Source organism: Mirounga leonina, unplaced genomic scaffold (genome assembly GCF_011800145.1).
Source record: "Mirounga leonina isolate KUSES-001 unplaced genomic scaffold, KU_Mleo_1.0 Mir_115, whole genome shotgun sequence".
Classification (NCBI taxonomy): Eukaryota; Metazoa; Chordata; class Mammalia; order Carnivora; family Phocidae; genus Mirounga; species Mirounga leonina.
Window position 1 is genome coordinate 45,486,201 of NW_023270268.1, and position 23,934 is coordinate 45,510,134.

General features: G+C 40.0%; 2 protein-coding genes across 4 annotated transcripts in view; one reads left to right on the forward strand and one right to left on the reverse strand.

Moving 5' to 3' along the window:
• Positions 1 to 23,934, forward strand: part of MED12L (mediator complex subunit 12L) — a 317,050-nt gene that overhangs the window by 111,817 nt on the left and 181,299 nt on the right. The gene's annotated exons all lie outside the window — the stretch shown is intronic.
• P2RY14 (purinergic receptor P2Y14) overlaps positions 9,847 to 23,934 on the reverse strand; it is a 49,307-nt gene continuing 35,219 nt past the window's right edge. For all 3 annotated transcript variants that reach the window (XM_034997079.1, XM_034997086.1, XM_034997072.1), the window contains exons 2-3: positions 14,073 to 14,181; positions 9,847 to 11,374 (exon numbers count right to left, since the gene is read on the reverse strand). In XM_034997079.1, the coding sequence (XP_034852970.1) occupies positions 10,329 to 11,351 (1,023 nt within the window). In that variant the 5' untranslated portion in view covers positions 11,352 to 11,374; positions 14,073 to 14,181 and the 3' untranslated portion in view covers positions 9,847 to 10,328. The remainder of the gene's footprint in view (positions 11,375 to 14,072; positions 14,182 to 23,934) is intronic.

Sequence of the window (23,934 nt, forward strand, 5' to 3'; positions counted from 1 at the left end):
TTTTAAAGAACATCACTTTTTGTGCCTTGAAAGGGGTTATGAGTTAAATATATTAGGTCTTTAAGCAAAATTTCTTACGTATACATACTGACACCCACCAGCTTTTTGAAGTTATAATTAAAACAATTGTTGGCAGTTTGGGTTCTGCTGAGACCTCTGTTAATTAAAAAAAAAGATGTGATTTAACATAGTCTGGTAAAAGTCATGTTTTATTTATCTTTATTCTTTTTTCATTGTGGAAAAATCTGGAAATATAAACAGAAGAAGAAAATTAAATGCACAGAGATAATTACTGTTAACAGTTTGGTACATAAATTGGCACAAATTTTGGCACAGATTTTAAAATTTTTCTGTGTATGCACACCCACTTAAAATGTTGTTATATTGTGTGTGCTGTTGTATAGTTGTAATTTTTTCTTTCAGGGATATATCGGATCTGTTTCTCTAAGTTAACAAGAGTAGGCCTGCCATGAGCATTTGTCAGTTTGGCCCAAACTGCTTAATGAATTGAGCCTGGTATTTAGTAATTAATAGATTGTATGTAAAGGGACTGTCCTGTGTATTTAAATTGTTTGGGTAAATGATCATTCTGTCTGTGGTGAGCACATGTTTACTGAGTGTCTGAATGGAGCTCAGCATGGTGAGAGACCTAATAAAAAGTCACTGTATCCCATCCATGTCATGGATTGGCTTTGTTAGGTTGTCTTTCTTGTATAAGTGTAGCTTTTATAAAAGAGGATATGAGCTCATGTCTCAGCCGTATTTTCTGGAGTACTAAGTCTGCTGGTCCAAAGTTTATTTGTAAGTGCAAAACCATTTCTTAGTCAGTTAGGGTCTGATTTCTAGTGTTGCTTCATTGGTCTGGTAGGTGCTTTGGTTTTGTCTCCTTTTCTCCTAATAATTCTTAGTTTTCCAGATAAATAATAATAAAAAAATAAGCCTCTCCAGAATCCAAAATGAATCTCTTTGGTATTCACTTTTAAAAAGAAAAATCTCTCAAAAAACTAAATGAGATGTCAAGCTAAAGGGAATTTAAGGAGAGTTTAAGGGAACTTTTGGGGAAAAAAAAAACAACGTAAGGATGCTTATGTTGATGGTGGCCATTTGTTTCTCGGGTTCTGGTGTTCTCCCAAATTCATGTAGTAATAGTAACATGAATATGAATAATAATTATTACTGCTATTATTATCATGTTGCAGAAGAAGACTGTTTACATATATTCCCTTACAAATTAGACGAAAAATCCCAAATCTTAAACTTTGTATTTGCTTTTTGGTTAAGAACCAGTGTTAACTCTCATTATTAACAGTGCTAGGAAAGGATCTGTCCTTGAAGATTTGTGTGCATTGTTGTTGGATAGGACTCAATGAAAAACACACTTCAGAAAAGATACCCTTGCAGATTGTCAAGTAAGTAAGCAGTGATGCTCGGGGTTTACATGCAGTGGGGGACAGAGAGGGTGGGGAGGAGAGAATTTGGTGAGACGGAGCTGGCTGCCTGTGGAGTGGTGAATTGTTCTAACATGGTGTGCAGAAAAACTGGAATGAGAGGTGTTTTGTAGTATAGTTTCTTTTTTATGGTAGGCATGGCTATGTGTTTACTTCCTTGGTCACTTCGGAGGGTTTAGCCAGACAGAATTAAGAAGTATATTCAACTATCCTTAAAAATGTACTGCGGCCACAGTTTTTGTGTCTGGATTGCCAGGTAGAAAAGAGCTGAAGGACCCTAGTTCTCAGTGTTCCATTTCCTTTTTGGAATGGTGAGAAACCAGTCTTTTTTTTTTTTTTTTTTTTGGAAGCTTTTATTTATTTGACAGAGAGAGAGAGCAGGAGAGCACAAGCAGGGGGGAGCGGCAGATGGACAGGGAGAAGCAGATTCCCCGCTGAGCAGGGAGCCCGACGTGGGGCTCCATCCCAGCCGAAGGCAGATGCTTAACCAACTGAGCCGCCCAGGCTCCCCGAAACTAGTCTTTTAATAGTGAAACTGAACCATGTTCTTCCTTTGAGAATGACCTTGAGGCAATCTGATATTTTGTGGAATTTTATTCAGAGTGGAAATACGCTTTTTTGGGGCTACCATCCCTGTTTTGTTTTTAACACGAGTTCCATTTGAAATTTCCGGAAGTCACTTTTTTATCTGTTTCATTAAGAACAAATGTTTTTCAGAGTGTATTTTGTTAGTGTTCTGGGAAATTTCAGGTCATCACTAACCCAGTATTTTAGAAACCCAAGTGGGAAGAAGTGAGGTGAATTTATTTTTCCCTGACCTTGGTCATGGCAATACTTTTTAAGAAATGACATACTAGTTACTTTAATGGATATTTTGTTTGTTTTAAATAAAAACTGAAAAAGCAAAATTGCCCCATGAATTGACAAAGAAAATCTTATTGTAGTTAACTCCCCCATGCACACAAATCATGCTTTTGATTTTATTGAACACAAATACCAAACAGTATTTCAGTAGAAGTGTCGTTCTTAATGCTTAACATTCTTAAAATTTGTTTTTTAAACAGAGCATAGTAGTCCTTTGGAGCTAATAGGGAATGGGAAAATGAATATTGGAGTAGGTAGCCACTGCCACAGCCAGACCCGGGTCTGTGAATTGATTTTCTTTAAGGAAATTCATGATCTGTTAGGAAAGCCCACAGATGGGGAAACTAAGGCCTTGTCCAGAGCTGCACAGACTCCAGTGACCTAGTACTTCATTATGCTGCTTAAAATGAAAGGGTTGGGCAGAAACAACAACATTTAACATGTAACATGTGGTTACAAAGGAGGCCAGCAGGTCCATCCAGCCGCCCCCTGCTCTGTTGCCCCTCCACCCCCTTAGTTTGAATTCCAGTACCACTGAGCAGTGGGAACGGTATGCTGCTGTGCCCACTCCACTCACGGGGTTTGCAACTCAGGACGCTCTCAACTCAAAACAGTTTGCATCCTGAAGCTTTTTTTATGATCTTTGGGTAGGGGGCTGTTCCTTGGTTAAGGAATGCTGGTGATCAAGACATTTCTCTAGCAATGTGTGTGTGGCTCTATGTCTGCCTTCTCTCGAGCCACTGTGCTTTAGGTTCACATTTTGAAAAATTTTTTAAAGCACATAATCACCTTTCCCACCTGGAGTAAGTCAGACTTTTTTCCCTGACTCTCACTGAGATTGGTAGCTTCATATCTGAGAGTGACAGATGTGATTAGATAAGAGTGCTTTTTAAGTGAGGCATAGACAGACACAGAGCTTCCAAGATGTTGGTGTTTCTGCATTACTTAAATGCTATCGCGGTTTTCCCTTTTTAATGAAACAGAGTAAAAAGTTGGAAATATTTTGAAGGCAAAAGTGTTTTACATATTCTTGGAATGTGAACTTGATTATGAGTGGCTGAGTATATTCATTCCCCTAGCCTGTCCTTTTGATTCTTTTTATTGATTGTACAGTGTTATTGGGTCAACATACAGTTCATTTTACCTTTCAGTTGTGTGCTATTTGACTGATGGATATGAAATAATTAATAAGGGAAATCCCTAAGAAAGAACTTTTAAAGGTTATCTTCTTTCTTTTTAGTCACTGAGGTTCATTTTCTCCCCCCTTGAGTAGTTGTGGTCCTTTTCTTAAGAGGTTGTGAGTAACACATTTTCAAAGCTCAGAATACGTTTTACGAACTCTGTTGTTACCTTCTAGGAGAAGGTTCTCTGGAGAAATTCTCCCTATCCCTTGCCATGTGAGTCTTTGTTTTTTGATAACGTACTTAAGCAAAATTCTAACAAATGTTTATTGACTGCAGGCTGCCCCCTTAGCTCCCGTGCTAGAGAATATTTTTGTTATGTTTAGAAGGTTACGGTGTAGAGGGGGTGATAAGGAATCTGCAGTACCTGCAATGATACTGTTAGTTAGAACTGGTGGGAGTCCAGGAAGTACAGTCCTTCTTGACTGAGGTGTGGTGAAGAGACGCTTCGGAGGAGCGAGGGAATGGTGCCAGCATGGGGGGCATGATGCAGATAACTGAGATGTGGGAAGTGTTTGGTGATTCTCAGGCAATCTGGGTGCTTGGAGTATCGGAGCAGGATCTGCCTGAGACCAAATCTTAGATCGCTTTAGTCAATCTTAGATGCTTTAATAACCCTGGAGAGCTCAGTACTTGGTAAATCTGTGGGCGTTGGATTCCATAGGGTTAGGGGAGAAAGCAGTAGACAAGAAACCAGGTAGGGGATGATTATGGTGTGGTCATTTTGAGTGAGAAACAATGAGGAGCTGAAATGAGATGGGAAGTGCCCAGATGATGGACACTGGGAACCACTGCGGAAGTATGGTATGGGGCTGTGATTTAGGGCTCGCAGGGGAGTAGACTTTGGTTTCAGTCCTGGCAAGGGAAGTCTGAGGAGAGAGTCCAGCTTGACAGGTAGAAAGGTGAGTTTGAGTATTGGCTTACTATGTTTTTAGTGCTACCCCATTATTTGATAAAGCATAGATTGTTTTTTATTTTATTCCTTCTCTTGTAGATAGTAGATATTCCTTAGTGCCTTATCATCATAACCAGGACATTCTACTTCTGCTTTTATTTGTGTATTTATTTGTTTTTTGGATTCCGTATGTAAGTGAAGTCATATGGTATTTGTCTTTTTGTCTGACTTATTTCACTTTGCTTCGGTCCATACGTGTTGTTGCAAATGGCAAGATCTCATTCTTTTCTATGGCTGAGTAGTATTCTATTGTATATCTACACCACTTCTTTACCCATTCATCTATGGATGTACACTTGGGTTGCTTCCCTATCTTGGCTATTGTAAATAATGCTGCAATAAACATAGGGTGCATATACCTTTTCAAATTAGTGTTTTCATTTCCTTTTAGTAAATGTCCAGTACAGGAGTTACTGTATCATATGGTATTTCTATTTTTAATTTTTAAAAAAGATTTATTTATTTGAGAGAGAGAGCGAGCACACATGCACGCATGGGGGGAGGGCTAGAGGAAGAGGACCTTGCATGGGGTTTGATCTCATGACCCTGAGATCATGACCTGAGTCAGAAGGAGGAGTTGGATGCTTAACTGACTGAACCATGCAGGCGCCACTCTATTTTTAATATTTTAAGGAAATTCCATACTGTTTTCCACAGTTTGGCTGCACCAATTAACATTGCCACCAACAGTGCACAAGGGTTCCTTTTTCTCTATGTCTTTGCCAACACTTGTTATTTCTTGTCTTTTTGACACTAGCCATTCTGACAGGTATGGGTGATATGTCATTGTGGTTTTGATTTGCATTTCCCTGATGATGAGTGATGTTGAGCATGCATCTGTTCGCCATTTATAGGCTGTTTTTGGAAAATGTCTATTCAGTCCTCCATTTTTTTATCATATTATTTTTCTAGTGTCAAGTTTTATAAGGTCTTTATATATTTTGGATACTAATTCCTTTTTGGCTATATTGTTTGCAAATATCTTCTCCCATTCAGTAGATTGCCTTTGGTTTTGTTGATGATTTTTTTCACTGTGCAATAACGAGGACATTCTGAATGTAACTTTTTAAACACTTAAGGAACTCTTATTTTAAATAGCATTGATAGAAGTCCTAGTTTTCCTATTAAAAAATAACATTTTCCTTTTTATTTACCTAACTACTTTCATAGTATCACACAGATAAGAAAATACATTTGGTCATGGCATTGCAAGTTTTTTATTTATTTTTTTAATAGTGGCATTTTTTTTTTTTAAACTAGAAAAGTGAATTTAATATGGAGTTGACAGTGGTGGTTAGTTTACAAACAAAATGAGGATTAACTTCTCATTTTAGTCAGTAAATATCAGAGATCTAGTGTTCCTTCAGAAAGTTGTGGTGTAAAGAAGTAGAATGTAAATAATTAACAGCTTGAAAAAGCTCCTAGTTAAATGTAGAGAATCTTTTAGTTTAGAAAAAGAATTATCATATTAAGTAGTGTGAAGTATTGTATGGAGATGATGAGAGCCACATTTCAGTGGACTTTTATGTCAGGAGATGAAATGATAGGAAAGTAAGCCCTTAGGACTTTATCATGCACTTTGGAGGAGGATTTAGCAGATACCAGTGACCTGGGATTTGGGAGGGAAGCAGGAAGTAGTGTTAACTCTAGGCTTTGCCTGACATACTGACACCATGTGGATTGGAGCTGGTGACATCTGGTGGTTGGAAGTAGAGCAAGATGACTCTTGAGTCCAGAATCTTGTATTTCAGGTCCCCAAAGCACTGAAGGTAATGTTTGGGAAGTGGGTTGAGATGGGTCACAGAGATCTTAACTGTGACCATGAGAGAAGTCAGACTGATGCAATGAGCACATTCAAAAAGTAGCAAGTAGTCATTGTCAATGAAAGTACTTTTCATATATTTCACTGTTGTTGAGATGGGCCTATTTTTATAATAACTCTTTTCATGCTTGTACTCCAACTTCTGTTGCAGGTGGGAGAGATAAAAATGGCGTAGCTTCTTATATTTTCTGCCAGCCCTGAAACTGCTTTGGAGTGTACCTGGTTAACAGGGAACATTTTCCAGGTCCTTCTGTAGAGAAAGCTGTAGTGCAAGTCCTCAAGGGCTCGGGGTGCCCAGGGTGGCTTATAAACTCAGGTGCCTATGGTGGAAAAGAAGGCATGATACACATTGTTGTAAGAAACAATTGAAAACAAGGGGAGCTGGGAACGAAAGTGAGTTGAGAGCTTCTGCCTCACCAGGAGAGGCCAGCAGGCCCTTAGCTGCAGCCAACTGTTTCCCCATGTGTTTATTTATTGGGGCAGCAATGAAAAAAAAAAAACCACATCTGTGGCTAGAAGATGATAAGTCAGTAGCTGCTTTGCAGCATGTGGACTGCAGAAATCTAACAGAAAGGTGTTCAGAAGTGGCTCTTGACTATGACTAAAAATTCCCCATTGATAGGAATTCGTACATTTTAACCGAACCATGATTCCATTTTGATATGTGTAATTGACTCAGTACCTATATGGAAATATTCTGAAGTTTTTTTTTTTTAAATAAAAGAAACTTTTGTGTAAGAATCAAGAAAGAAAGATCATAATCATCTAAGATTACACATGAAACCTGCCCACTGAGATGCATGAATCTCACAATGGTTGTTTATAAAAAGGCAGTCTACTGCCAGTGGTACTCATCTGTTGGTTATCTCCTCAGCCTCCGGACTCTATTTCCCCAGCAGTAAAAATGAGACTTTTCCCTTGAGAAATTCACTTTCTCTGGTTCTTGTCCCTGGGCCTACACAGTGCCCACTCTGCCTCTAATATCAGGGTCCAGCCATAATTGACAACCAGCATGTCCGATTCCACTGGCCACAGGTTGGGATGGAAAATGAGCCGGTATGACCCAATGAGAGCCAAGTCCCAGGTTTCTGAAGAAATTCTCTGGAGGCCTGGCTGTGAAGGTTTAAGGTCTAGAAGTGCTGCTTTCCTTTTGCTACCACAAAAAAAGAGCCCACAGCTTCCTTTGAGTTGAAACTAATACCGTGGACGGTGACTGCAAAAGTGGTATAAACTCAGCTTTAGTTACATCACCTGGGGCCCTCGGTCAGCCCTTAAATTAAGCCATGCCCACAACTTCGGATGTTTAGGTCTGTTAGCCAGTAAATCTCTTTTTATTGTAGGAGACCAATTTTAGTTGTATTTTTTTTTTTTTAAAGATTTTATTTATTTATTTGAGACAGAACGAGAGAGAGAAAGCACATGAGAGGGGGGAGGGTCAGAGGGAGAAGCAGGCTCCCTGCCGAGCAGGGAGCCCGATGCGGGACTCGACCCCGGGACTCCAGGATCGTGACCTGAGCTGAAGGCAGTCGCTTAACCAACTGAGCCACCCAGGCGCCCCATTTTAGTTGTATTTTTTTGGTCACCTACAAATTAAACAATTCTGATCCATTGGCTTTACCAAGAAGATTAACCCAGAAATCTAGAAAACACCCTTATACTGAGTTTTGTTTCTACTTGATGATGTTAGTAAAGTATATGCCATTAGCTTTCTATTCTATCCTTAACCCCATTGCTGCTATTTATATCTTTTGACTCCGGACAAGAAGAAGAAGAAGAAAGTATATTAATACAAAAAATAACTGACATCAGGTCATCCCCCCAGAGTGATAGGAGGTTTCCTTTTGGGTAAACCGCACTGTGAGGTTTGCGTGGGGAGGGGTTGGGAGAGAACTGGTATGGTGTGGTTGGTCTTCAACGGTAAAGAGCTGTTACTGCCTTTTGCTCACCAGTTCTCTGCAAGATACCAATGGCATGCACATTATCTCTTCATGACAGGACATCCCCACAGAAGAACCACTTTAACAACATGTGGCTTTCCTTTCCCCTATGTCATTTTTAAAAATACTTATTACTGTTTCATAGCACTGCTTCTACAATATGATTGTTATTTTACTTTCTCAGAGATAAATATATATTATAAAACTGTACTATAAACTAGTGACAGAGATTAGTCCATAACATAATTGAAAAAAATAGTACTGGTAATCTCAGGGAAGTTTCTGGATTGGTCCAGTGTTGCCATTGCTCTACTATATTTTTTGTTGTAGTTCTGGACCTGATATGCAGTAACTGTTAATCAGTTGTTGCTTTACAGTATTCTTACCTGGCTTGCATGTTGCTTCCTGAGAAATCTTGATTTCCACATTACCCATCTGCTTTAGCACAGTGGTTACGAAGACATTATTTGGTGCTCCTCATTTTCTTTATGGCTTTCATTTTCTCCCGGGGTGGTGGTGGGGGGGGTCATGTAAAACACCAGTATTTACTCATTTGTCCTGGCCAGTGGGAATTGTGAAGAATAAGCACAGCCAATTTCTTTTGCAGATGTATTTAACCAAACATATATGGCAAGCTTAGTTTTGCCAAGCATATTTGTCATAGGTTGGTGATTTGTTTCTTTTTGAGAGGGGATAATTTGACCCAGAGTTGGGAGCAGGGAGTTTTTATGCGGGTGGAAGGTGGACACAGAGAGTAAATACCTTCCCAGTTCTTCTTCAATTTAAGGTGTATTTTCTGTTTTTCCTAAAATCTGATGAGGTCCCAGAGCATATGAGGTGCTTATTTTGGAAAGTCTGGCAAATAAAAATTTTTAATACACTAGGTAACTGTCTTCCTTCCTTTATGCATAATTAGCATAATAAAGAGACCACCCATGTCATGACTATGAAGAATATTGGCATTATTTTTTCCTACCTTGATTTTTTTTTTAAGTTTTTTTTTTTTTGAAGATTTTATTTATGTATTTGAGAGAAAGAGAGAAAGCACAAGCAGGGTGAGGGGCAGGTGGAGAGGGAGAAGCAGACTCCCCACTGAGCAGGGAGCCAGATGTGGGGCTCAATCCCAGGACCCTGGGATCATGACCTGAGTCGAAGGCAGACGCCTAACCAACTGAGCTACCCAGGTGCCCCACCTACCTTGATTTTTAAGAAAGAAAAACTGAACGCTATTGAAAATAATTTCTTTATTATTATTATATATATGTATATAGTAAGGGAAAAAAGTATATGCACATGACTTACAAAATGTTTGAGAAGAACATTTGGAAGATGGCCTAGATATCTTCTAGCCAGTTAATAGCAGAGAAATAATTTAGTTTTGATAACTCACAAGTCAGCAATCATATCCCATATCTGCACATTTTAAGTTCATCTGCTTTATCAGAAAATGGGATATGTAAATTTTCATTTTATGTGTAATTTTTCACTCATAATTGTAAATCTTAGATTTTCCTTTTTTTTCAAGTCCAGTTGCTTTCTAAGAAAATTCCTTCCCCTGCCCCTAGATGTATGTAGGTACATGCAGTGTATGTGTGTATGTCTTTGTCTTTGTCCCAGTCAACATGTTTTTTTCCCAATGCCATTGAACAGGGAAAGTTGCCGGCAGCACTTCCCAATATCCAGCTTCCTTCAATAGAGTCCACTTAAAAATATTTTAACACCAGAGCTCCAGGCTCATTTAGTGGCTTAATAAGTCTCCATATAAAACATAAAAAAACCACATAACTTAATCCTTGTATTTAGAGAAGGAAGACGCCCCAGTGAATTGCCTTGATTGCTTCCTATTTTCTTTATGCTATTTAAATTTCTACATTAACTGACTAGGCTAGTGATTTAAATCTTCTGCTTTGATGGAATAAAATGGAGTAATGCATGTGTTACTTTTTTCTCTGATGTTATAAAAAAGCAGGGAAACTTATATTTTGTTTTCATCATTATACTAAATTGGATTGTAATGCCTAGAGATGATACTTATTAGCATGGACATGTTTCTTATTTAGTCTTATGTAACTGAAGATTGCAATATGTGTACATGGATTTTGTTTGAAAGGAGGTGGGAATTCACAGAGTGTCTGTGCTTTCATGCATCGTATTTCCTCTTTTGGTTTTGGAAGTTTCTGAGTCATGCTGAGCTTTTAGTGGGATGTGCAGTTTCTTACATAAGATTTCTCTAAATGGCTGGCATAGAAAGAAATAAATAATAGGATCTAGGCATACGTTTGCAGCTGACAGTAGCAGAGTGAATTCTTTTACATAGAGCAAAACTTCTTTAGACTGGCAGCTGTAATGAGCTTCTGTTTGGCTCTGCGTATAGGGAATTCTGGCAATGTGATAAGGTACAAAACAGACAAAAAACACAAACATGATGCTGAATATATTGCGGCTAGATTTCTTCTTGACCGAAGTGGAATTCCTTCTGGACTTAAGGTGGGACTTGAAGATTTTCCTCGTGATAGCAGTATAGAAAATGATCAAAAGAAAAAACACAATCCAGAAGATGCCCACAAAGATGTAGTTTGATGCTTTGTGCCACTTAAGTCCCAGTTCATTTTTAAGTTTCACACATTTTATATGCGCCACCTTCCCGTTAGTAGCCTTCTGGTTGGTCAGGATAATGTTGGGGACAGCCAGAAGGAGCATGAGCATCCAGACCACCACTGACAGGAGTTTGCTGTAATTTACTGAATGGATGAAAGAAGTCGAGAGAGGCTTTACAATTTTATAGTATCTGTCAAAGCTAATGAGCCCAAAGAACACGATGCTGACATACATATTGACGTAGAAGAGCACAGCAGACACCCTGCACACAAACACATTGATCTGCCAGGGCCCCAGCCCTGAATCGGCCAGGATCTTGAAGGGGAAGGTCAGGCTCATCAGAAAGTCAGCGACGACAATGTTCTTGAGATAGACGATGAAACTCTTGGAGCTGACCACGTAGAAGAATATCCATCCAGATACACCATTGAGCAGGGTCCCTGCGAGGAAGACCACAAAGTACAGCACAGGAATGATCTGCTGAGTGATGAGGATGTTCCGGGAGCAGGACTCCTCTGGAGGCTGTGTGGTGGTGGAATTGATCATTTTGTAACTTTGGGAGGTGAGGCCTGGGAAGCAAAGTCAAGTAGTCACTCAAAGAGCACTTATGGTGTCTAATAAAGAATTAAAAAAAAAATTTTTTTTAAAGATTTTATTTATTTGACAGAGATATAGCGAGAGAGGGAACACAAGCAGGGGGAGTGGGAGAGGGAGAAGCAGGCTTCCCGCCGAGCAGGGAGCCCGATGTGGGACTCGATCCCAGGACCCTGGGATCACGACCTGAGCCGAAGGCAGACGCTTAAATGACTGAGTCACCCAGGTGCCCCGAAAGTACTCTTTAAATATCATCTCAAAAAGTAACAAAACTGTAAAAACAGAATCTGTTTCATTTATTCAGAACTCTGTTTAATGTATTAACCTTTATATTGACCTCTTTAAAAGCCTATCTTAAATATGTTTTGGACATAGGATAGTGTCCTATAAAAATATACATCCAAATGTAGCTGGTATGGGATTATGACTATCTTCCAAAATGGAGTTTTTCTTTTTTTTTTCCCCATTAAAAAACTGATTTGCATTATTTTTATAAAGTAGAAAATACAAATGATAAATGTACCTTAAAAATTCCAGAAAATAGCAGAGTACTTTCTGGATCTGCTCTGATATGGTAGCCACCTACCATCTGTGGCTATAGGAACACATAATGTGGTCAGTCCAGATTGAGATGTGATGTAAGTGTAAAATGCACACTTAAGTTCAGACTTAGTACCCCCCCTAAAAAATGTAAAATATTTTTATTTTACATTTATTTTTATTTTATTTTTACTTTATTATTATTATTTTAAGATTTTATTCATTTGACAGAGCGAGAGCGTGCATGCACAAGCAGGGGGAGCAGCAGGTAGAGGGAGAGGGAGAAACAGGGAGAGGGAGAAGCAGACTCCCCAGTGAGCAATGAGCCCAGTGGATGTGGGGCTTGATTCCAGGATCCTGGGATTATGACCTGATCCAAAGGCAGACGCTTAACCAACTAAACCACCCAGGCGCCCCCTACCTCAGTATATTTAATATTGATTACTTAACGAAATGTTTTAGAAATATTTCATTAAATAAAATATATTATTTTCATGTAATTTTACTTTTTTAAGAATATGGCTACTAGAAAATTTAAAATTACATAGGTTATTTTGCATCATATTTTTATTGGCCAACAGTGTCCTAAGTATTACCCAAAACCTTCTTTTGTTAGGGAATCCTGTGTTGTTATTTGGTTAGATACAGTAGAGACAAATTAAAGGGACACTCCACTTGAGGAATGAGCTGAAAGTAAGCCCAAGACAATTCTGGTAGTAATTTTTAAGTTCTTAAATACTTCTTTTCTTGAGCAGTGGTGTTTGTGGTAAGGTATTGTGTCCTCTAGGTACATGTTTTACTGTACTTGGTCTTGGTGTCTCAGAGCGTGGCAGCGTTTTATAGTGATAAATTGAGAGATGTGTGAAAACGGAGCTATCTTGAGGCATCTACGGAAAGTGAGGACAATTATATATTGAGACCAAAATGTAGGAATATGTGTTGGATGAAAAACAGGATAAGATCATAACAGAGACCTGTTTGTATCACGTTGACCTTGTAACATCTGCCCAGGCTCCTCTCCTTATCTTTAGTGTAGAGATGATTTAATGTCCTGATGAAGGGTCCTAACCAAAACTTCAAATCATTTCATAAATGGAGGAAATAGTCACATATTGATGCTGGTTTTATACAATGATGCAAAAATAAGAACCAAGTGAATCAGAAAGAAAACAAAGAATGTCTTCATGTGATCCAACTACTCTCCCTTTTCTGTCCCAGGCTCTTGGTTGGTTCACTCTTTCTAAGCAACTTGTCCCAGCCTGTTAAAGATGAGAGATACGCAAAGGAAGAAAAACAAAGGGGGAAAGGATCTTTGGATGACAATCAGCCAAAAAGTGGGTGCTCTGGTGAGCCAGCCCTGACCATGTAGTTACTTTTGAGTTTATCTTGAATTTCTGTAGTGAGAGCTTCAGGAAAGTAAACAATACTTCCTAAAGTCTTGAGACTACATTGAAGAAAGATTTCTATGTGTGGCAGAACTTTTTAGAAAGGGACACTTAAGAGTATGTCTTTAGCTTCTCATAGCTGGGGCTCTTCCTTGTCCCACAAATCAGGTAAAGGACAATGAAATGGCATGAAATATTTTAACTTATTCCATCACTTGGGTCTTTTGGTAACATAATTAAAGAACATGACGGGATGGGATTCATGAGACCAAAAGATAGCTATTAAAGTCTAATAGAAACAGATAAATTGCTTTCAATCTTTCTGCACAGCTAGAACTGTGGCGAAGTGCCACAGATTCATTCTAATTTAAAGTGAGTGCCCTTGTTCCTTAGCGCAATATAAAGTCTGAGGATTGTGGCACTTTTAAGTGCTTTCAAAGTGTAGAGAATTACATATAACCTCTGGGTGCTCTCTGTATGCAGAATTTAGTTGATGCAGGCCATACAAAGCAATGGTCACTCCAGAAACATTCACCTTAATAAAAACATGCTTAGTCAGCCTGAGGCTCAGTACTCATCTTTTGTGTAAGTATACACACTGACCTCTGTCTCTCTTACATATGGACCATCTTCTTCCACCATTCTGAGTGTCTTAATTCTACTTACTCTGGAGAAGAAGAAGTATTCATTCATAAATTTCATAAAATTAACAAAGCTCTTGATAATACTAGAGAGTCTTTTTAATTACCTTAATTTTTTTTTCTCTTTTTGGTAGAAGCTTTCGTTTCAGTGAAACAATTTAGTCCAGTGTGTGCTTGTCATCTTGAAGTGGCCATAGTGTTTCTTCACTAATGATCCTGTGTGGTAGGAGAAAAATGAAGAATTAAGTGAAGACCAGAATGTTTTTATTGCACAAGTATATATGGTAGCAATGTATTTTTAGAATTTAGCTTGTATAATTTTGAAATATTACAACATGTACCTTTGTTGTTTTACTGTATTGGTCTTGGTTGTCAGTGTTGATGATTATTGATTTGGTATGAACTCTTTTTTTTTTTTTTTTTTAAGATTTAATTTAAGTGAGTGAGAGCAGGAGCTGGGGGGAGGGGCAGGGGGAGAAGAAAAAGCAGCTCCCTGCTGAGCATGGAGCCAGACGATGCCAGGCTCCGACGATGCCAGGCTCTGGCTCGGGGCTCGACCATGCGGGGCTCGATCCCAGGACACCAGGATCATGACCTGAGCCGAAGGCAGAGGCTTAACCGACTGAGCCACCCAGGCAGCCCTGGTATGAGCTCTTGAGGGAACCTTACACTCTATGGAGTGTTGGATGGGAAGTGTTCATAATTACTGGTTTACTTTTTCCCACATGGGATATGGATGCTCAAATCAGTTCATTAAATGACCGAAGTTGATTGATTATATTGAGTCAGAAAATCAAGGAAGTGTTTTTGTTTTAGTTTTTTTTCTTTTTTTAAAAACCTTTGCACTTTTGATATTTTCGGCCAGGTAATTATTTGTTGTGGAGGACTGCTTTTTCTGCATTGTAGGATGTTTAGCAGCATCCCTGGTTTCTATCTACCAGATGCCAGTAACACCTGTACCTCCCGCCCATGGTGACAAAAATGTAATTAGACATTGCCAAGTGTCCTCTGGGAGGCCCAGTCTGCCCTGGTTGAGGGCCACCAGTCTAATGAGACTGATGTGTGGATTTTGCAGACAGAACTCCTGAGAGCCATATTGTCTGATAAGAGCATAAATTTGGCAGAATGGTGGTTAGATTTGGTTCAGCCTTGGTCTATGTTGTCACCTTTCTGAATTCTTTGAACCAGTACTTCTCATTCTCAGACTTTAATGTGCAGATCACATTATGGGGATCATGCTAGCGGGAAGACTCCGATTCTAAAGGTCTGGAGTTGGGTGTAATGCTGATGCCGCTAGCCCAATGATCCCTCTTTGAGTAGCAGTTTTTTTCTTTTTCAAGCCCTGAACATAGACATTTAATAAATATTTGGTGAGGAGGGTTAAAAATTTGGTTTTCTTTGCTATAATTGGGACTCGAGATAGGAAATAAGTTGCCCTTAGATAACCCTGAAATCAAAAATCTTTCTTAGAGTTTGTCCATTACAGATTTCATCACAATATAGAAATCTACTTGGGGGGGCACCTGGGTGGCTCAGTCATTGGGTGTCTGCCTTCGGCTCGGGTCATGATCCCAGGGTCCTGGGTTCGAGCCCCACATCGGGCTCCCTGCTCTGCGGGAAGCCTGCTTCTCCCTCTCCCTCTCCTACTCCCACTGCTTGTGTTCCCTCTCTCGCTGTCTCTCTCTGTCAAAATGAATAAAATCTTAAAAAAAAAAAACCCAAAAAACTACTTGAGAACAAGTGGTAAAGTATATTCTAGCTTTGTGTAGTATATCTTGAAATTTGGGATTGTGTTACCTCCAGCTTTGTTCATCTTTCTCAAGATTGCTTTGGCTCTCTAGGATCTTTTGAGATTCCATACAAATTTTAGCATTATTTGTTTTACTTCTGCGAAAAATACTATTTGTATTTTGATAGGGATTGCATTGAATTGTAGATTGCTTTGGGTAAACTGGACATTTAACAGTATTATTCCATTCTTTGAGTGTGATATATCCTTCCATTTGTTTGTGTCATCTTTGATTTCCTTTGTCAGTGTTTTGTAGTTTTTAGAGTACAGGTCTTTAACTTCCTCCGTTAAGTTTATTCTTCTGTAATTTATTCTTTTTGGTGTAATTGTAAATGAAATTGTTTTCTTAATTTCTCTTTCTCCTACTTTGTTATTAGTGTATAGAAATACAACAGATTTCTGTATATTTTGTACTCTGAAGCTCTACTGAATTCATTTATTCTAATTTTTTGGTGGAGTCTTTAGGGTTTTCTGTAGCATCATGTCATCTGCCACTGGTGACAGTTTTACTTCTTCCTTATCAATTTGGATGTCTTTTATTTCTTGTCTGATTGCTCTAACACTTCCAGTACTATGCTGAATAAAAGTGGTGAGAGCAGACATCCTTATCTTGTGCTGATCTTCGAGGAAGAGCTTTCAGTTTCCCTTCATTGAGTATGATGTTAGTTGTGGGTTTCTGGAATCTTGTCTTTAGGAGTCACGTAGCCAGTGTTGGGTTTTCTTTTTGTTGTTGTTGTTGTTGTTGTTTAAAGGGCAGGTGCACATATGTGTGTGTGAGTTTGCAAGTGTGTATGTTCTGTTTTTTACTTAGGTTTTGAAGGTCTGCAAGGTGTGGACACCTTCAGGTTTTCCAGTTAGCCTCCAGGTACCACAGCATGGAGAAATCTCCATTTTCTTTCCCAGTTTCTGAAAGTGTTTAAAAATGAATGTGCTTGTGACTTTTGATTTTGACTCAGCTTTCTGTCTTGTGCATTGATGTGCTGGGAGAGGAATATAATTGGACCACTCATTATGGTGATTAAAACAGTGACACTAATTAGTAAGCGGTGGAGACTGCTGCTGCTGGAGGAAACCCAGGTCTGCTGCCTATGGTTTGGATGCCACCAAGGACTCCCGGGGTTCCGTGGCCCAGGGAGGGCTTTGCTTGTTCCTGTTTGTCACCTGTAGCCAGTTTCTCTTGTAGCAGACATGAGGCCTTGATTACATCTGACTTGATCCTCCTAACTCCTGGCCACTATGGCCTGTTGACTTCACCTTCAGTTAGAGTCTGATAAACATGCTTCAGTTTAACTTATAATTGGATGAATGCTGTGGTTACGTAGTTCAGATTAAGGAGCTGTGCTAATTATTTCTCACATCAGAAATGTCTGCATGCTCTTCTTAGGCTGAATTGCAGGTACCTGGGAGCTTATTCCACCAATACATAAGCTCAGCTCTATCTTGACTGCCAGGCCTTCTTCTTGGGCCTCCCTATTCACAGGCTAAAACTCATGAGAATCATAAATTTGTGTATTTCTGCTACGAATAGAGCCATTCTTCAATTATGTGTGATAATGGACAGTGGGTTAGTATGGATAATAAACGGATAATGCCCAAATCTAGTTTTTACTATTAATTCTAACCACTTCCCTTAAAATACTTAGAACTGGTAGCAAAGTACAAGACTGGCACATCTAAGAACTCAGAGGTCTGTCTTCATGTTTTAGTGGATTCTGGGAGCTGATGGAGGTAGGGGAGGTCGCACAGGTGCCAAACTTTTGGGGCCACGAAAATGGTCACCTGGTGCTAGCCTCTATTGCAGGAACTGCATCTGCGACACTGAGGATTTTGCATGTATGCTCTTTGTCATGGCCTATGGTTTTTCAGCCTTGGCACTATTGACTTTTTTTTTTTTTTTTTAATTCCAGCTCTTTGTGGGTGAGCTGTCTTGTGCTTTTTAAGATTTTTAGCTGCATCCCCGGCCTCTATCCACTAGGTGCCAGTAGCACCCCATGATTTATGACGACAGAAAAATGTGTCCAGACATTTCTAAGTGTTCCTGAGTTGAGAACCAATGGAATAGTCCCTTAATGGTAGGTGTATTTGATAGCATTTTGATATATGAAGAGAATTTAGTCAGCTCTTCTGCTGTTGCTAAATCTTAACTGTATAATGAGTAACTCATCGCTAGTAAGTCATTCAAATCCTTAGGTCTCAGAATGTGAAGTGGGCTTTCTTTACTGCTCTCTTAAACTAATAGGCAGACAGTGCAGTATAGTGATTCAAAGCATGCATGTTGGATGCAGTGGACCTTGGTTAGAAATATGGCTTAATTAATAGCTCTGGGTTACGAAGTGCCTCTGTGTTTCAGGTTTTACATCTCTAAAATGAGGGGGTAGTTCTTGCTGCTTCATAGGGTTCCCCTTCCTGTAAGAACCAATACTTGGTGCCTGGCAGTGTGTGATGCAGAGGGAACAGTGTGGGTTCAGGGAGTGACTCAGCTGATAATGGAATAATCAGATGTCTCTGGGACTTCCAGTCTGCCCGGGACTTCCCCTGGGTCAGGCTCCCCCCACACACTTTCCCTTACTTCCCCATGTTTATTTTAGGTTGATGTTCTGCAGTGAAACGAGGGCTACAAGCAGCACAGTACACCCTTGGCTGAGTGCTCTGTACCTCCTTGGGTATCTGGCCCCAAAGTGCTTGTGTCGGGGAGAAAGGGGGAAGGTTTGCTGCTCATGGTCCCTCTGTTCTAGTCACAGGCAGTGGCCCTCAGTGATTGGGAATGCGAAGTGTGAAGCCCCAAAGTGTGTGCCGGCTCTTCCTCAGCAATCCACACAAGCCTGAGTCTTTGATGGAGGTGACATAAAGCTATGAAACTGGTCTTCACAGTTTTGGAACTAATTCCTCTCTCTGCCTGGAATTAGACTGAGCTACTTGGATTCCTGATTTTTTTCCCAGTCTGTTCTGCAGCATTGTTTTTTAATACGGGGTTCTATTCCCTTGGGCCAGGAAAGGAAATGAATCTCTGACCTCCTTTTGCCTCACTGAGATGTTTGCATTTCTCAGTTAGGCACGCATTGCTCAGATCTTCAGATCTTGGAGCTAAGGGCGCTAATGCATATCCTTTGCTATGGGGTTGGGAATAGATTTTCTTTTTTTCTTTTTCTTTTTTTTTTTTTTAAGATTTTATTTATTTATTTAAGAGAGAGAGAGAGAAACAGCATGAGAGGGGAGAGGGTCAGAGGGAGAAGCAGGCTCCCCGCTGAGCCGGGAGCCCGATGTGGGACTCGATCCCAGGACTCTGGGATCATGACCTGAGCTGAAGGCAGTCGCTTAACCAACTGAGCCACCCAGGCGCCCCGGGAATAGATTTTCATTTCTGGGAAACCCACACTTTTAACTACTTAGCTAAATATCAGCCACCTGTATGTTTGTTCAAGATTCAGCCGTACATAGCCCAAGCAAAAGAATATAAATACCTAGGACTTTAGGTGGGAGTGGGAATGCTGTAAAAAACTTATTCTCATACATAACACTTGAAAACCTAACATTTGATGTACTTCCTCCATGTTGGAAGAATCAGTAACCTTTGATTTTTATAAAATATATTGTGACAATCACTTGAATTAGCCAGTTCTGTAAATGAATTCGTATTCTATTAAACACAACATGTGATAATGAAGCAACTATGTTCATTTCAAAATTAGTAGAACTTAAATGTGAAAGATGCCATTTTGTGCATCTTAAAGGTGGTGCTCAGAGTATATGTGAAACAAAAGACCTTTTTCCTTTTTGTGAGCCCTAGGTCCACAGGTTGGGATCCATTGTTGAGTGTATGTGTCTTTTTTAGACCCATTCCATTTGTGATTATTTCACTTTTACAATGGATTTGCATATGAGTCAGTCAAGTACGTTCTAAGAAAATCATCTTCTGTCTTGCCATGCTCCATGGGAGCTATTAGATGGCATTTCACTGTTGCCTCAGCTGTAACGTCTATATGTGAGAAATCTGATAATAACCAGGTAACGAGTGTCCCATTGTAGTTTTATGCACATGGCTTGCTTGGACCTGGACTGGTTTGGTTTTACTCCATGCGTGTTTTTTTGGCAGCCTACTCTGGACTTCCTTCTAATCTTTATACTTTATTGCTTTCCTTTTATATTTTCAGTATCTCTCTCTGCCTAGAAGCGATTTGCTTGCAGGGTATAAACCTGCACAAGTCCTTAATAAGATAGGGTAAAAATGCATAGGTCTAAAAGTCATGACAGCCCAATAGCTATAAAGTTGCTCAAGCCTTTTCCATCTTTAAATAACAAAGGTAAAAACCTTCTTTAGATGGAGAAATACTGATCGCCAGTATCAGTGAGCTCATCTTGTTTCTAAGTATTCCTGCCCACTAAAAGGAACCAGGGCTTCTTGGAGAAATGACTGATTTTAATAAGGCACAGGGAAAGTACAAGGTGAGTTGAGATAAACCATGTGGGCGGAAAGCAAGGAAGTGGTCAGCGCAATGAGGAAATGTAGAAAAAGGACATGGGAGCTGCCTTGGAGGCCCTTCTGAATTTGACAATTTGGATATCAACAAGAATGACTATAAGAGATTAAAGTACTTTGAAAAATAAACCAAATTCAGGAGTTGATAGTGATCTTAAGAATAGGAATGTAATATTAAGAATAAGGATTGGGGCGCCTGGGTGGCACAGTTGGTTAAGCGTTGACTCTTGGTTTTCGGCTCAGGTCGTGATCTCAGGGTCGTGAGATTGAGCCCCACATTGGGCTCTGCACTCAGCAAGGAGTCTGCTTGAGTTTCTCTGTCCCTCTCCCTTCCCCCCCTTCCCCCTCCATGTCTCTCCCTCTAAAATAAAGCAAAACAAACAAACAAAAAACCAAAAACAAGAATAGGGATTAAAAAAGGGAGGATGCAGACAAGGGGGAAGCTCTTCTTTATAGAATACCAGCTAGAAAATGTAGAATGAGTGATAGGATTAACAAGTCACCATTTTGCAACCTCAGTGCAAACCACTGATGAGGCAGCAGTCTTCAGTGGGTGTGAAAAGCCAGTTGGTGAAAGGTTGTGGGAGAACAGGATAGTTCAGTCTACAAGTATCACTCTCTAGTCATTCACAATACCAAAGAACAAATGGTACCTTTTCAGCAGGGATGTCTGGCAGACACTGAATGATCAAACTTACCCCAAATAGGATAACTTGACATTTTGTGCCTCTAGATACTATTCAATTAGATGTACACAACATACCTTGTCAAAAAGCTAATCGTGGATGAATAATTGGGCAGATTCAGAATTTGGATCATTCTGTAAAACAACCATCCTAGACTCAAAAAAAAAAAAAATCAATGTCATGAAAAGTGAACATATGTGATGGGGTGGGAGGAAGCGATTCTAGATCAAAAGAGGCCAAAGAGAAGTAACATAATGTGTGAATGTGATTGGTGATTGGGGGGAGCATAGAGGATAGAGTTATAGGAATTGTTTTGGGACAGTTGTGTAAATCTGAATAAAGGCTCCATGTTAGACAGTATTATTGAATTAATCTTTCTAGGTGTGTTAATGGTATGGTTATTCTCCAGAAATGCATATTGAAGTATTTAGGACGGACGGGTCATAATTGCCTGCACCACATTTTCAAAATAGATCAGTAGAAGAACAAAACAGAACAGTGTATACACATATGTGCATACACATGTGTATGTATGTGCATATATGCATGTATTATGTGTGTGTGTGTGTGTGTTTTGAGAGAAGAGTCCTGAGCTCAGTGTCTGACCTATAGCAGGTGCTTAACAGTCTCTTAGACTTCTCTGTTACCCTACTTACTTGTTCTTCTCAGTCACCTTGGGGAGCTTCTCTGCCAATTCTTAAATTGGTTCATCTTATTCTATTCTTTGCCACCTTCCTTTCTCTTTCCAGCCAAAGTAATCTTTGTTTAGAATGCTGCTTAAAATCATCATCAATAAAGCAAGCTTTGCCTTTTATCTATCATCTATTCCTTGGGCGCTTATTAGCAGGCAGCGTTGTTGGTGTTGTGGATCCATCCTTCCCCCTTAGAGCTCAGTGCCTGGTGCTTTTGGAACCTGAGCTACCTCATCTCCTTCCCCTCTGCACGGTGCACCTCCATTTTCTGCAGTTCTGGGTCACTCACAGCCCTGGAATTTGAGGAGCCAGGTGGCTTCACAGCCATAGGGAGGAGCTTTTCCATCAACTGAGTTAGTCATGGCCTGCATTGAACTGTCACCATGTCTTATCATCCCTTTCAGTCTCCTCACATTTTATAGCAATTACTGCCGTTCATTGGGAACGTTACCTTGTATGGGACACAGGCAGTGCTAATTGCTTTTAAAAGTATTATTTCTTTTTCATGGAATATTCCATACTTTGAAAAGAATTTATGTAACCTAAGGTAAAAAGCACAGTAAAAGGAACACAGCGCCGAGCTGAGAGCCAGAACCCCACCAGTCCTCCTGCATCTCCCTCTGTGCTCCTCCCTGTCTGCCTCCCTCTGCCCAGAGGTAACCCTGTCTTGAGTTTTGTGTTCTTCATTTCTGCCCTTTGAAAATAGATGATTTTAATCCATATGAACATACATTCCATTGTAAAGTTGTTCATGCTGTGTGTCGTCTTCCAGGACTTTTTAAAAATCCCCAGCTCAGCATTACATTTCTAAAGTTTATCACTTTAGAAAAGGAATTGGAAGTATTTGGAAAAGATGAACATTCACTCACCCTGCAGCTAAACATTTAAATTCCTAGGTATATGCCCTAGAAAACTCTTACAGAAGTATACCAAGGAACATGTACAAGGATGCTCGTAGAAACAGTGGTAATAGCAAAAATGTGGGCATTAGCTCAAAGGATTATTGATAGGAGAATGGGTAGAAGAAGAAAAACTTAGTGAAATTTTATGCAGCCGTGAAAATGAACAAACTACAGCTATGCACTTTTAAATAAATCCTCTCGTAGTTCTGATAAAATAAAAAATAATCCCGCTTTATAGTTGAGGAAACTGATGTCAAAAGAGCTTGAATAAATTGTCCACCGTGTTACAACTAGTATGTTGTAGAACTGAGATTTGAATCCAGGTCAGTGTCATTCTGAAGGGTTAATTGCTAGGGAGTATTGTTTTCTGTTGGAAAGACTTGTTTTTGTTGGATTGTTTGTTCTGCATGGAGAGAGAGCTTTGTATTTTCACCTGACTTGGCAAATGGTGCATAGGAGGAATTGTATAAATTTCTGATGAATGACCCAAAACATCCTTATATTGCACAGGAAGAAAGCAGGTGAAGGGAGCTTAGTGGCTTGAGCAAGTTCCTGAGGTAGAAACCAGAGCACCTGCGCTGAGACCCAGCTCCTCCGAGCCCTCACTGACTGGAGGCTGTTTAACCTGTCTGGTCTTGCCAAGGCAAGACCTCTGCTTTAGGAGGCTTTAGGAGGTGGCTGGGAGACACCTGGCAGATACAGCATCAGTGTATCTTGTGTTATAGCTGGTCCTGCTCCCAGGTTTCTCAGCCAGAGTCCGCTGATGCTCTCCTGGTGGGGAACAGAGGCCTCTCCCCAGCTCTGTAACTCGTACTTATAAGTCTGTCCAGCCTGCAGCAGCAGAAGTGCTGGCAAGCTTTCTTCCGTCTCTTGGATGTCACTGACATGATTAGCTTGTGGAAAAAGTGCAGGTGTGTTTGTGTGTCTGGGGGGGGCAGTGGCCTGGGGAAGGCAAAACAGCGGATATTTGGTGCCTTCGGCAAGTAAACCAATATTCATTATAAATGTAGATTATTGTGCTACTTAGATATTTTGGCCCAGTCGAACAAAACTGAAAGTAAAAGCCAAAGCTTAACTGCCTAGCTATCCCCTTGAACTTTTCTTTGTCTGTCACCCAGTGCCCAGCAAAGCTCTGAGCCAGGTACATGTTTTTTCCCCTGTCCCAATAAATCCCGAAAGGCTGGTCCTGTGTAAACTGGTGGGGGCTATCGGCAAGGTTCTGCAGATATTACCACCAGAGTTCTGTAAAGCACTGTGTTAGGACTAGCAGGAATACCCAGGTGAATTTGCTTTCACATTGTCCCTGCAGTGATGTTGAAGCCCAGTTCTATAAAGATCTAAAACTTACCGGGGCAGAGGTACTCAGAGCCCCAGCCTCTGGCTGTGGTTGTCGGTCTCTAGCATCTTAGTGTGGCTGCCTCAG